This window comes from Haliotis rufescens, unplaced genomic scaffold, assembly GCF_023055435.1.
Source record: "Haliotis rufescens isolate VD_foot unplaced genomic scaffold, xgHalRufe1.0.p SCAF_20, whole genome shotgun sequence".
NCBI lineage: Eukaryota > Metazoa > Mollusca > Gastropoda > Lepetellida > Haliotidae > Haliotis > Haliotis rufescens.
Genome location: NW_025963891.1, coordinates 3,864,324 through 3,880,324, shown reverse-complemented (window position 1 = coordinate 3,880,324; position 16,001 = coordinate 3,864,324). Strand labels below are relative to the sequence as shown.

The 16,001-nt window shown below is 43.9% G+C and overlaps 1 protein-coding gene across 3 annotated transcripts in view; it reads right to left on the bottom strand.

The window, feature by feature from the left end:
• LOC124142701 (neuronal acetylcholine receptor subunit alpha-10-like) overlaps positions 1–16,001 on the bottom strand; it is a 233,111-nt gene that overhangs the window by 21,201 nt on the left and 195,909 nt on the right. For all 3 annotated transcript variants that reach the window (XM_046511290.2, XM_048400757.1, XM_048400758.1), the window contains one exon: positions 10,744–10,830. In XM_046511290.2, the coding sequence (XP_046367246.1) occupies positions 10,744–10,830 (87 nt within the window). The remainder of the gene's footprint in view (positions 1–10,743; positions 10,831–16,001) is intronic.

Genomic DNA, 16,001 nt, shown 5'->3' with positions numbered 1-16,001 from the left:
TTATTGAATACCTACGCAATTCCTATGCGACAAACCAGAGCCACCAACTTGTCGGACGTTTTTATCTTAGTAATTTTGATATGTTCTTTACATTTAAAGGTATCCCACGCGTCATACAACCCTTATTGAATACCTACGCAATTCCTATGCGACAAACCAGAGCCACCAACTTGTCGGACGTTTTTATCTTAGTAATTTTGATATGTTCTTTACATTTAAAGGTATCCCGTGCGTCATACAACCCTTATTGAATACCTACGCAATGCCTATGCGACAAACCAGAGCCACCAACTTGTCGGACGTTTTTATCTTAGTAATTTTGATATGTTCTTTACATTTAAAGGTATCCCACGCGTCATACAACCCTTATTGAATACCTACGCAATTCCTATGTGACAAACCAGAGCCACCAACTTGTCGGACGTTTTTATCTTAGTAATTTTGATATGTTTTTTACATTTAAAAGTATCCCACGCGTCATACAACCCTTATTGAATACCTACGCAATGCCTATGCGACAAACCAGAGCCACCAACTTGTCGGACGTTTTTATCTTAGTAATTTTGATATGTTCTTTACATTTAAAGGTATCCCACGCGTCATACAACCCTTATTTAATACCTACGCAATTCCTATGCGACAAACCAGAGCCACCAACTTGTCGGACGTTTTTATCTTAGTAATTTTGATATGTTTTTTACATTTAAAGGTATCCCACGCGTCATACAACCCTTATTTAATACCTACGCAATTCCTATGCCACAAACCAGAGCCACTCATGGGCGATTGAACAAATGATTTATTTATCATGACAACACAAGCGATCAGACTTATAAGTCCTTCATTCCTTACCTAACAAAGACCAATATATTTGGGTACTAAATTCAAAACCCAATCAGGAACTGACTCACGGCCGAACAAACTCGCACCTGTTGACATCATCAGAAGGGTCGAGTGTGCTAATCTTCCTTAGCATTAATATGATGTTCCCTCTATTAAGTCACTAATTTCAGTACGCACTTCAGCAAATTACAGTGACACTAGTCCGCTTAATGTGCTCAACTATCAAAGGAAGCTTGCGCGTGCATGCCATTCATGTAATTTACTTAAGAGCTGGGTCTTCATTTGTTACGTGGGGCTTGTCAGCTGAAGCAATTACTTGCAAACTAAGTTGGAAGTTTCATAATTTAGCTCCATGGTTCTGGACAGCTATATTTGAGTGTATTGACGTGGGGCAATGAATATGACGCCCTGCGTGATCAACGTACACCTTAGGTCGCTGTAAACACAAACAACGTGCACGTAGGTCGCTGTAAACACTATCAACGTGCACAAACAAACACGTGAGAGTCCCAATAAATACTCCCTGCAAACGATAGACCGCTACAAGCACCAACCATGAACGCCATGCTACAATAACCCCTTGCCCCTCCTTTCATGAACGATAGGCCAACAACCACCCACAATGATCACCTTAGGTTACAATAAAAAATATCTGAACGTTAGGTTCACAAAAAATCGCAATGAACGTTAGGCCCATTATGAACTCATTAAACACACACATATACGCTCGCGTGCGCATACACAAACGTCTCAACGAACGTTAGACCCACAACAAACATTATCTGTGAACGTTAAGCCCACAATATACAATCTTCGCGAACGTTTGGTCCACAATAAACAATCTCCACGAACGTTAGGCCCACAATAAACAATCTTCGGGAACGTTTGGCCTAGAATAAAGAATAGCCGCGAACGTAAAGGCCACAATAAACAATCTTCGCGAACGTTTGGCCCACAATAAACAATCTCCACGAACGTTAGACCCACAATAAACAATCTTCGGGAAAGTTTGGCCCACAATAAACAATAGCCGCGAAAGTTAGGCCCACAATAAACAGTCTTCGCGAACGTTTGGCCCACAATAAACAATCTCCGCGAACGTTTGGCCAACAATTAACAGTCTTCGCGAACGTTTGGCCCACAATTAACAATCTCCACGAACGTTAGGCCCGCAATAAACAGTCTTCGCGAACATTTGGCCCACAATAACCAATCTCCACGAACGTTAGACCCACAATAAACAATCTCCGCGAACGTTTGGCCAACAATTAACAGTCTTCGCGAACGTTTGGCCCACAATTAACAATCTCCACGAACGTTAGGCCCGCAATAAACAGTCTTCGCGAACATTTGGCCAACAATAACCAATCTCCACGAACGTTAGACCCACAATAAACGATCTCCGCGAACGTTAGACCCGAACCAAATAATCTCCGCGAACGTTAGACCCACAATTAACGATCTCCGCGAACGTTTGGCCCACAATAAACAATCTCCACGAACGTTTGGCCCACAATAAACTATCTCCGCGAACGTTTGGCCCACAATAAACAATCTCCATGAACGTTTGGCCCACAATAAACGATCTCCGCGAACGTTTGGCCCACAATAAACAATCTTCAGGAACGTTTGGCCCACACAAATAAACAATAGCCGCGAACGTTAGACCCACAATAAACAATCTCCACGAACGTTAGACCCACAATAAACAATCTCCACGAACGTTAGACCCACAATAAACAATCTCCGCGAACGTTAGACCCACAACAAAAATCTCCGCGGACGTTGGGCCTACAATAAACAATCTCCGTTTATCCAGTAGCCACATTTTATGTTATCCTTCCTCTATGCCGAGGTCCGATCCCATATATACACATATATATACGCTTCAAGTTTGATCAATGCGTAGGTTGCTAGGGTCCAACCCTAAACCGGAAATCACGGGGTCAAAGAAGCCGGTAGTAACTTGTCAATTCTCCGGTAACAACACATAACGTGTTTGCAAAGATCACATTATACGAAAATCTAAAGAAGCTTTATGTATATCAACTCTTTATTAGTACCTACCTGCATTTTGCAACATTTGGATCTGCTAACTGATGAAGAATGAATAGTGAAATGGGATAAACTAAAGCACAAAAACAGGTCTTTCTCAACACCTCACCAAATAGAGAAGGCCTGGTGGCTTCCCGTGCCCAATTTAAACTTTCAAGGAACTGCTTCATGAATGTCACTGGAGAATGATGAAAGTTGGCTGAACAAAATAGTATTACACTTATTCAAACGTGGATCGAGCGCTGTGTGTTGTGTCTGCCTATGGATGGCACATCACGCCACCGGTCCGCTACCGGGCCGGCTTCGCTACAAGGCTTAATATTCTAGCAAGGTTTCCATTAGAAATTTTAAACTAGGTTTGTCTGCAATAGACAGGTAGTGGTTGCCAAGGGAACAGCGACATTCATGTTGTTATTCTCTTATGAAAAAATGCCCCTTGTGGACTGCCAAATATCAATTGTTTTTGTTGTAAGCGACTTGGCCGTCTTTCGTCTTGTGTGACAAGCCGGTAAAGGTTATTGTTTTTACCACTCAGTGACAAGTCGGTGTGTATTGCCATGGAAACCGTTGCTGAGAAATAGATTTAGAGACTAAAATTTAATTTAAGCGGTGTAATGTCCCTAAATGGCGCATCGAACTTGCTTGGTGGTAGACACGATCCATATTGCAGGTTCGGAATGTCAAAAGAGACGAAGTGAACAGAAGACGAGACAAACAGCAGATGGAAGGGTGTGAACGATGGGGGAAAGGATGGAGCGGGGGGAAGGGTGTGAGGTGGTGGAGACGGGGTGTGAGGTGGTGGAGACGGGGTGTGAGGTGGTGGAGACGGGGTGTGAGGTGGTGGAGACGGGATGTGAGGTGGTGGAGACAGGGTGTGAGGTGGTGGAGACGGGGTGTGAGGTGGTGGAGACGGGATGGAATGTGGTTGAGACAGGGTGTGAGGTGGTGGAGACGGGATGTGAGGTGGTGGAGACGGGGTGTGAGGTGGTGGAGACGGGATGGAATGTGGTGGAGACGGGGTGTGAGGTGGTGGAGACGGGGTGTGAGGTGGTGGAGACAGGGTGTGAGGTGGTGGAGACGGTGTGTGAGGTGGTGGAGACGGGGTGTGAGGTGGTGGAGACGGGATGGAATGTGGTTGAGACAGGGTGTGAGGTGGTGGAAGGGTTGTGAGGTGGTGGAGACGGGATGTTAGGTGGTGGACGGGGTGTGAGGTGGTGGAGACAGGGTGTGAGGTGGTTGAGACGGGGTATGAGGTGGTGGAGACGGGTTGTGAGGTGGTGGAGACGGGGTGTGAGGTGGTGGAGACGGGATGTGAGGTGGTGGAGACGGGGTGTGAGGTGGTGGAGACGGGGTGTGAGGTGGTGGAGACGGGGTGTGAGGTGGTGGAGACGGGGTGTGAGGTGGTGGGCGGGGTGTGAGGTGGTGGAGACGGGGTGTGAGGTGGTGGAGACGGGGTGTGAGGTGGTGGACGGGGTGTGAGGTGGTGGACGGGTTGTGAGGTGGTGGAGACGGGTTGTGAGGTGGTGGACGGGTTGTGAGGTGGTGGAGACGGGGTGTGAGGTGGTGGAGACAGGGTGTGAGGTGGTGGAGACTGGGTGTGAGGTGGTGGAGACAGGGCGTGAGGTGGTGGAGACGGGGTGTAAGGTGGTGGAGACGGGGTGTGAGGTGGTGGAGACGGGGTGTGAGGTGGTGGAGACGGGATGTGAGGTGGTGGAGACGGGATGTGAGGTGGTGGAGACAGGGTGTGAGGTGGTGGAGACGGGGTGTGAGGTGGTGGAGACGGGGTGTGAGGTGGTGGAGACGGGGTGTGAGGTGGTGAAGACGGGATGGAATGTGGTTGAGACAGGGTGTGAGGTGGTGGAAGGGTTGTGAGGTGGTGGAGACGGGATGTGAGGTGGTGGACGGGGTGTGAGGTGGTGGAGACAGGGTGTGAGGTGGTGGAGACAGGGTGTGAGGTGGTGGAGACAGGGTGTGAGGTGGTGGAGACGGGGTGTAAGGTGGTGGAGACGGGGTGTGAGGTGGTGGAGACGGGATGTGAGGTGGTGGAGACGGGGTGTGAGGTGGTGGAGACGGGATGTGAGGTGGTGGAGACAGGGTGTGAGGTGGTGGAGACGGGGTGTGAGGTGGTGAAGACGGGGTGTGAGGTGGTGGAGACAGGGTGTGAGGTGGTGGAGACAGGGTGTGAGGTGGTGGAGACGGGGTGTAAGGTGGTGGAGACGGGGTGTGAGGTGGTGGAGACGGGATGTGAGGTGGTGGAGACGGGGTGTGAGGTGGTGGAGACGGGGTGTGAGGTGGTGAAGACGGGATGGAATGTGGTTGAGACAGGGTGTGAGGTGGTGGACGGGTTGTGAGGTGGTGGAGACGGGGTGTGTGGTGGTGGAGACGGGATGGAATGTGGTTGAGACAGGGTGTGAGGTGGTGGACGGGTTGTGAGGTGGTGGAGACGGGATGTGAGGTGGTGGAGACAGGGTGTGAGGTGGTGGAGACGGGGTGTGAGGTGGTGGAGACGGGATGTGAGGTGGTGGAGACAGGGTGTGAGGTGGTGGAGACGGGGTGTGAGGTGGTGGAGACGGGGTGTGAGGTGGTGGAGACGGGGTGTGAGGTGGTGGAGACGGGGTGTGAGGTGGTGGACGGGGTGTGAGGTGGTGGAGACGGGGTGTGAGGTGGTGGAAACGGGGTGTGAGGTGGTGGAGACGGGATGTGAGGTGGTGGACGGGGTGTGAGGTGGTGGAGACGGGGTGTGAGGTGGTGGAGACGGGGTGTGAGGTGGTGGACGGGGTGTGAGGTGGTGGAAACGGGGTATGAGGTGGTGGACGGGGTGTGAGGTGGTGGAGACGGGGTATGAGGTGGTGGAAACGGGGTGTGAGGTGGTGGACGGGGTGTGAGGTGGTGGAGACAGGGTGTGAGGTGGTGGACGGGGTGTGAGGTGGTGGAAACGGGGTGTGAGGTGGTGGAGACGGGATGTGAGGTGGTGGAGACGGGGTATGAGGTGGTGGAAACGGGGTGTGAGGTGGTGGAGACGGGATGTGAGGTGGTGGAGACAGGGTGTGAGGTGGTGGACGGGGTGTGAGGTGGTGGAAACGGGGTGTGAGGTGGTGGAGACAGGGTGTGAGGTGGTGGAGACGGGGTATGAGGTGGTGGAAACGGGGTGTGAGGTGGTGGAGACGGGATGTGAGGTGGTGGACGGGGTGTGAGGTGGTGGAGACGGGGTGTGAGGTGGTGGAGACAGGGTGTGAGGTGGTGGACGGGGTGTGAGGTGGTGGAGACGGGGTATGAGGTGGTGGAGACGGGGTGTGAGGTGGTGGAGACGGGGTATGAGGTGGTGGAGACAGGGTGTGAGGTGGTGGACGGGTTGTGAGGTGGTGGACGGGGTGTGAGGTGGTGGAGACGGGGTTTGAGGTGGTGGAGACAGGGTGTGAGGTGGTGGACGGGGTGTGAGGTGGTGGAGACGGGGTATGAGGTGGTGGAGACGGGGTGTGAGGTGGTGGAGACGGGGTATGAGGTGGTGGAGACGGGGTGTGAGGTGGTGGACGGGGTGTGAGGTGGTGGACGGGGTGTGAGGTGGTGGAGACAGGGTGTGAGGTGGTGGACGGGGTGTGAGGTGGTGGACGGGGTGTGAGGTGGTGGAAGGGGTGTGAGGTGGTGGAAGGGGTGTGAGGTGGTGGAAACGGGGTGTGAGGTGGTGGAAGGGGTGTGAGGTGGTGGAAACGGGGTGTGAGGTGGTGAAGACGGGGTGTTAGGTGGTGGAGACGGGATGGAATGTGGTGGAGACGGAGTGTGAGGTGTTGGACGGGGTGTGAGGTGGGGGACGGGGTGTGAGGTGGTGGAGACTGTGAGGTGGTTGAGTCGGGTAGGAACATTGAAGATAAGTACGATGTTTTTTTTATGAAACGCGTTTCAATCAAACGAACTAACTTCTTTGATTTAGGATAAGTAGATTTGAATACCTTTTTGCTCGGGGATCAGAGGACGAGTTTCAGATTTCCGCTTCCAGGAATTTACAAACATGAATGAATGCAAAAATGTCAGTAACGATGTTTGACTTACGGCGGCAACACGAGCTGAACAGGTCTTTTGTTGTTCTGTATTTCAATTAGGACATAAAGGTTATTGTTATTGCTATAGCAAATAAGGTGATTTCGAGCTTTTTGACTTGAAAATCGGATTAAAAAGAGCGACTAAAAGTTTTGAGCTTCAGACGTTCAGATTTCCAACCTGAAGTTGGAGGATGAATTGTCCACCGATGCACAGACCGAGTCGGAACCCGGATATGAGATCGGCCTCGTGACATAAAACAAGCCTGAATTATCCCAAGCACGACAATTACATTGCAGATCATCTCATTAATCACCATGGCATACTCATTAGTCAAACGTTGGCACCATTGAGATGGACTTGAGCCATTTGTGACATAGCTTCCCATAAACCTCAGCAACCCTCATTAAAAAACACTTCATCAGTACCTAGACCACGGTCGGCCAAAATACAACATCATCATAGAGTGTACCTCCATGACAGTGCATCAGCAACCCATGTTTGTGTCCCTCCCCCTCCCCCCCCCCTCCCCCTGCATCAGCAACCAATGTTTTTCTCCATCACCCCCTCTTCCGGTGACTATACGGGTTAGAATTGGTCTTCAGTAACCCATGCTTGTTCTGCATGTCGTAGGAGGCGACTAACTTGACTGGGAGGTCAGACTTGGTTGATGCATGTCATCGTATCCAAATTTCGTGGATCTATGCTCATGATGTCAATTACTGGATTGTCTGGTTCAGACTCTGGACATAATTCTGACACTGACAGTGTGGTTAGTCACCGGAGAACTGACACCTATTGGCTACTTCGAACCCGTGGGGATTCCGAGGTTGAATTGACACCAAGCATCCTATGCTTGTCGTAAGAGGCGACTAAACTGCACCTGAAGGTCAAGCTCCATGCATTTGATAATTGAGCATCACTGCACCCCCACGGCGTTGGAGTATGCTTGTCATATCAACAACTGTTGTTTTTTGGCCAAGATTCGACCATTCATGGGCCGCCGTGGCATAGATGCTGTAATACCGCCAACAAGCAGCGTGAAAGAAAGAAACAAACGGAAATGGGCATGGCCAATTTCAAATTTTCAATCGCCTGCCTGAATTCCAACAAACACAGTACACCGTTCGAGTCGTTAAATATATCAATATAAAGTTTCCAGCAAGGCCGCACAGCAGCAATATTGAAATTTGAAATTTATTGTCCTGAACAAACATTAAGAAATATTCACCAGGGGAATACCCACATAAACAATCAGCAACGTCTGTCAAGCGATCTCAGAGTGGCTTATGAGGATAAAACAGCACACAAGCCCTGCGCGGTAACACCAGATGATATATATATTTATATTAAAACATACTTCCACCGTATGCTTTAACACTCAACCACGCAACTGAAGGAAAACATAGTAATGCTGATCCGAACATTACCCCATCGTGATATTCATGAAAGTAAGATTTAAGCATAATTCCCTGCATCCGTGATCTGCTGAAGGTTGCCACCAGGAGATCGCCAGACCAGGAAATATCATGTCCCGGACAGGATCCACAACGTTTCCTCATTCTGGCCAAAATTGATATTGTATAGAACACACACGAATAAGGATATTCTATCATTTCCTGTACTACTTGCGAAGAGCTACCATAAGCCTGGTGTAGTCTGGAGACTGGGCGTTCCGAAGTCCGACTGGGTCACCAGGTTACATATATCCTTCTGTTATACGCCATACCGTCTCTAGTATCATCTGTCGGAATGGTTAGATAGGCTGATATCAATTTAGTTAATTTATACTTCATATTTTCACAATTGCATAACTTTACTCTTATCGGTTACAGTGAATTGTTCATTAAGAAATATTTTTCCATCGACACAAAAGCGATGAATTGCGATAAGAGATTTAATTCTCAAATATATATGTACTTAATTACACTGCAAAATATATAGAAGATATATTCTACTCTCTGAAATGCGCAATAACACCTATATTCAACTCTCCCTACTGCTAATTGCACATACTAGTATATATCACTCACCCATATGCTAGTTGCACTAACTAGTACAGTAAACTTACTTTGTTGGTCCCGACTATTTGCTGTAGTTATGCTGTACATATGCTTATAACGAACTACGGTTATAACGAACTAAAATTAGTAGTCCCTTTGAGTTCGTTATAACCGTACTTTACTGTATATATCACTCACCCAACTGCTAGTTGCACATACTAGTATATATCACTCTCCCAACTGCTAGTTGCACATACTAGTAAATATTACTCTCCCAACTGCTAGTTGTACATACTAGTATATATCACTCCCCCTACTGCTCGTTGCACATACTAGTATATAGCACTCTCCCAACTGCTAGTTGCACATACAGTATATATTACACCCCCAACTGCTAGTTGCACATACTAGTATATATCACTCTCCCAACTGCTAGTTGCACATACTAGTATATATCACACTCCCAACTGCTAGTTGCACATACAGTATATATAACTCTCCCAACTGCTAGTTGCACATACTAGAATATATCACTCTCCCAACTGCTAGTTGCACATACAGTATATATCACTCTCCCAACTGCTAGTTGCACATACTAGTATATAGCACTCTCCCAACTGCTAGTTGCACATACTAGTATATAGCACTCTCCCAACTGCTAGTTGCACATACAGTATATATAACTCTCCCAACTGCTAGTTGCACATACTAGAATATATCACTCTCCCAACTGCTAGTTGCACATACAGTATATATCACTCTCCCAACTGCTAGTTGCACATACTAGTATATAGCACTCTCCCAACTGCTAGTTGCACATACTAGTATATAGCACTCTCCCAACTGCTAGTTGCACATACAGTATATATAACTCTCCCAACTGCTAGTTGCACATACTAGTATATATCACTCTCCCAACTGCTAGTTGCACATACTAGAATATATCACTCTCCCAACTGCTAGTTGCACATACTAGTATATATCACTCTCCCAACTGCTAGTTGCACATACTAGTATATATCACTCTCCCAACTGCTAGTTGCACATACTAGCATATATCACTCTCCCAACTGCTAGTTGCACATACTAGTATATATCACTCTCCCAACTGCTAGTTGCACATACAGTATATATTACTCTCCCAACTGCTAGTTGCACATACTAGTATATATCCCTCTCCCAACTACTGGTTGTACACACTAGTATATATCACTCTCCCAACTGCTAGTTGCACATACTAGTATATATCACTCTCCCAATTGCTAGTTGCACATACTAGTATATATCACTCACCTAACTGCTAGTTGCACATACTAGTATATATCACTCTCCCAACTACTGGTTGTACACACTAGTATATATCACTCTCTCAACTGCTAATTGCACACATATTCCACTTTCCAAACACCTAATTGGACATATGTCATCCCACCACTTGCTCACACACACACATAAATAAATAAATGGTGTGTGAATGATGTTTAAGCATTGAGCTTACACGTGTGTGGAAACTAGCACATCATAAATATACTCATTTTCATATCGAAGCAGTCACCAGTTTCCAAGTCATATCACGACGGTCCTTACAAATTCAAGCCAGGAGGTGATAAACTAGAGACTGCGAATATGAGCAACCATCCTCAAAATTGAGTCGCGATGGCAAGTCACGGAACTTGACCAGACCATCCATCTTAGCTGACTCTTTCCACAATCAAAGTCTACTCTGGACGAACTGTACCCTGGAAGATCCACGTCACTCTCCAAACGCCCCCTGTAGAAGTATATGACAGTGCCAAATCCCACTCACCTATAAGAGGTATAGATGCTGCAGCTTTCGGCGTCGAGTCAGCCAGTAGTAGCAGCAGCACGAAGAATGCGAGAAAAATGTTCATTCCTAGAATGAGAAAGTGAATATGAGATCACACGAATGCAGAAGAAGGAAAAACATTATAACGTGAAAGGGAAGAACGGGAGCTGCTGCTGTTGAAATCCAAGGGCTGCGAGCGGAAGTAAAGAACAATATTAACACATAATGAACTGGGAGAATAATGTAATCGCCTACCAGGAGAACGATGTAATGGGAGAACAATGTATCAAAAAGAACTAATTTTGTATAAGAGCTAAAACATTCACATGTAATAAATGAAAAATGTGATAGAAGAAGACATGATACAAGAATCGTGGTATTTGAAGAGCAGTGATGTCACAACGTTAATAACAGAGCACAATGTGATACAGGACCACTGCTAAAGACGTACTTTGTAACAGTAAAATAATTTAGAGGACATTGTAATAGAAGATTGATGTGTTGGGGGCATTGTAATAGAAGCATGATATGATTTTGGACATTGTGATATAAGAATGATATGATGGGAGGGCATTGTAATAGGAGAATGTTTTGATGGGGGACATTGTTATAGAAGAATGATATGATTGGGGACATTGTGATATAAGAATGATGTGATGGGAGGGCATTGTAATAGGAGAATGTTTTGATGGGGGACATTGTAATAGAAGAATGATATGATTGGGGACATTGTGATATAAGAATGATGTGATGGGAGGGCATTGTAATAGAAGAATGATGTGTTGGGGGCATTGTAATAGAAGCATGATATGATTGGGGACATTGTGATATAAGAATGATGTGATGGGAGGGCATTGTAATAGGAGAATGTTTTGATGGGGGACATTGTTATAGAAGAATGATATGATTGGGGACATTGTGATATAAGAATGATGTGATGGGAGGGCATTGTAATAGGAGAATGTTTTGATGGGGGACATTGTAATAGAAGAATGATATGATTGGGGACATTGTGATATAAGAATGATGTGATGGGAGGGCATTGTAATAGAAGAATGATGTGTTGGGGGCATTGTAATAGAAGCATGATATGATTGGGGACATTGTGATATAAGAATGATGTGATGGGAGGGCATTGTAATAGGAGAATGTTTTGATGGGGGACATTGTAATAGAAGAATGATATGATTGGGGACATTGTGATATAAGAATGATGTGATGGGAGGGCATTGTAATAGGAGAATGTTTTCATGGGGGACATTGTAATAGAAGAATGATATGATTGGGGATATTGTGATATAAGAATGATATGATTGGGGATATTGTGATATAAGAATGATGTGATGGGAGGGCATTGTAAAAGAAGATTGATGTGATGGGAGGGCACTGTAATAGGAGAATGATGTGATGGGAGTATAATTTGAGCAAGAGAAATAGGGTAGATTATGATTAATGTACACGCCCAGGGACTACTTTTAACATTTGACACACGGTGATGGAATATCCAGGTAACATAAGATCACAATGTGTTGGAACAACAAGGTAACAAAGGAGCACAATGTTATGCAACAACAAGGTAACATACGATCACAATATGATGGAACAACAAGGTAACATAAGATCACAATGTGATGGAACAACAAGGAAACATACGATCACAATGTGATGGAACAACAAGGTAACATAAGATCACAATGTGATGGAACAACAAGGAAACATACGATCACAATGTGATGGAACAACAAGGTAACATAAGATCACAATGTGATGGAACAACAAGGTAACATAAGATCACAATGTGACTGAAAAGAGATGTGAAAAGATCAGACTGTGATTGATGGTAATGCTGGAACGAAAACTAACCAGCATTACACTTAACAATCAGGAACGCTTGCAATATACTTGCAGTAACAGAGAAGTATTGATTGAGAAAACAATCTTCACCAAAAGCATTCATTTATGCTTCTCAACCATTAACTGCCAAACAACGAAGATTTATTTTATGAAATGATTTGTCTATGAGCACGGATCTTTTTTACAGAAGCCATTGGAGTCCCAACACAACCAACGGCTACTAGATTTGGCAGCCATGAATAGAATAACTAATTTCTGATCGATCATTTCTATGGACCTGAACCTGAAACATACATCTCTCAACATAACGATGAAATATTATCTTGAAATGAATATGCTAATGTTTTTGAGAGCTTGAAGTAGCTTTGATTTTGAGCAAGTAGCAAAGTATTTGAAGCCGTCTGATATTTACTGATTTCGAACGTTTTGACAGTAGAAACAGGTTTAAAAAAATCAGCAAGCAGCATTGACCATGAAAGCGATGTCTAAAAGATAGTACCATGGCACTGCAGCTTAACTAGATAAGTAATGTCAACAAAGACAATGTCAGCAATGATATCCAAGTCTGTTCTGTGTACATAATGAGGATTACATTATAAATATGAAACAAGTCATGTTTTTCAAAATAACTTGCAAAAGACTTTTTCGCATTAATCAATTCTATTGTTTTTGTTGTTTTCAAAACGATTCAATCTTTTTATGAAGACAAACATTCATGCTAAGATTAAATAAATCTGGTTTAATAGATCCTGAGAAATATAGTAAAAAATGTCTTTGCAACATCGTCTTCGTCTACTGATGTGACACGTCTTTCATGGAATCCTCTTATAGTCACTATTGTGCACGCAATGATTCAGCTTTCCAATCTTTGTGGGTCCTTTCTTAATTTTAACAAACATTTAACAACAAAATCAAAATCATTTGAATATACAATGATATCATCACTCGTTACAGTACACATGACAAAGTTTCCTCCCTGGCAGTTTTAGGGGAAATTATCCTGACAGAACATGTCTTTTACAGAGTATGGTCAAATCAAAAGATTAAATATGGTTAAATACAAAAATATGTTGTGAGTTCCTCAACAATTCATACATAAATTTATTACCTTTTGAAGACAAATGACGGGTTCATGGCCAATAAAAGGTAAGTCAGCATGGCTTCCATGGCGGCCATCTTAAAAATCTGACTCGGGCCCCATGAACAAATAAAGCCGTGAATATTTGCGAAAACAGAAGGTGAAGATCTCGTTTGTTTGGTCCCGTGGCGTTTGGGGAGATGATGTCAACAATGAGGGGCATGGTCAAGTTCTAATCAAAGGAAAAATATATCATATGGCAAACAACGGAACAATTACATGACACACAGCAATTGTTATTATATTTTTAACAATAATGAGTGAGTGACGACTTAATGTAGGTGTTTTAACTATGACTGCTGTGGCGGCCACAGTGAAAATTGGATCAAAGTTATTGAACATATGTAAATGTTGTCACTGTTGGGAACAAGCTTGTGAAGTTTCAGCGTCATTAGTCCAGTGATTTGTGAGGCTTAGAAAGCATTTTGAACGAAATGAGAGAGTGATCAAATTACAAACGTCAAAGCAAGGTCAAACTTTTACAATATCGCAATAAACGTGTTCCACGTTTAACTGCATATTTACAAAATTATATTTCATTGAATAATAACCAACTAAAACTCAGATTGGCTGACAGCGATATTGAAAATTGGATTAGAACCATTTGAACAAAATTGTGGGTCATAATTTATATGAATAAGCGGTCGAAGTTTCAGCATCGTACAGTGTTTTCAGGGAATATGATATTGTCGATAGACGATGGATGACGAACCAACGTGGCAGATGTAAGCTCACTTAATACAGAAGATTTAAATCAAGGAACGATATATAGAAGAACAGTGAAATGAAGCAAGCCTATATAAAATATAGAACTGTATATGAAGAAATGATACAAAAGGAGAACATTGTAATGAAGCAACATTATACATTGTAAAGAAGAACAATGTAAAATAGCAACGGCGCACAGTGCCAGAATAAAACAATATACTGACGTAACGATGTAAGATGTAAGAACACTGAAATGAAGCAACGATATACAAAAAGTGGAACAATGCAATGAAGCGACGATGAACAATACAATAGAAGTAAAATGTAATGACGCTGTACGATGTAAGAACACTCAAATGAAGCAACAATATACAATGTAACTGAAGAACAGTGGAAAGAAGCACATATGTACAATGTAAAAGAACAAGAACATGACTGAACGATGAACAATGTACCAGTCAAATGACGGAACGATGAACAACGTAACTGTGAAATGAAGGAACGATGTACAACGTAACTGTGAAATGAAGGAACGATGTTAATGTAACAGTGAAATGAAGGAACGATGAACATGTAACTGTGAAATGAAGGAACGATGTTAATGTAACAGTGAAATGAAGGAACGATGAACATGTAACTGTGAAATGAAGGAACGCTATACAATGTAACTGTGAAATGAAGGAACGATGTTAATGTAACTGTGAAATAGAGGAGCGATGAACATGTAACTGTGAAATGAAGGAACGCTATACAATGTAACTGTGAAATGAAGGAACGCTATACAATGTAACTGTGAAATGAAGGAACGATGTTAATGTAACAGTGAAATGAAGGAACGATGTTAATGTAACAGTGAAATGAAGGAACGATGAACATGTAACTGTGAAATGAAGGAACGCTATACAATGTAACTGTGAAATGAAGGAACGATGTTAATGTAACTGTGAAATGAAGGAACGGTGTTAATGTAACTGTGAAATAGAGGAGCGATGAACATGTAACTGTGAAATGAAGGAACGCTATACAATGTAACTGTGAAATGAAGGAACGCTATACAATGTAACTGTGAAATGAAGGAACGATGTTAATGTAACAGTGAAATGAAGGAACGATGTTAATGTAACAGTGAAATGAAGGAACGATGAACATGTAACTGTGAAATGAAGGAACGCTATACAATGTAACTGTGAAATGAAGGAACGATGTTAATGTAACTGTGAAATAGAGGAGCGATGAACATGTAACTGTGAAATGAAGGAACGCTATACAATGTAACTGTGAAATGAAGGAACGCTATACAATGTAACTGTGAAATGAAGGAACGATGTTAATGTAACTGTGAAATGAAGGAACGGTGTTAATGTAACTGTGAAATAGAGGAGCGATGAACATGTAACTGTGAAATGAAGGAACGCTATACAATGTAACTGTGAAATGAAGGAACGCTATACAATGTAACTGTGAAATGAAGGAACGATGTTAATGTAACTGTGAAATGAAGGAACGCTATACAATGTAACTGTGAAATGAAGGAACGTTATACAATGTAACTGTGAAA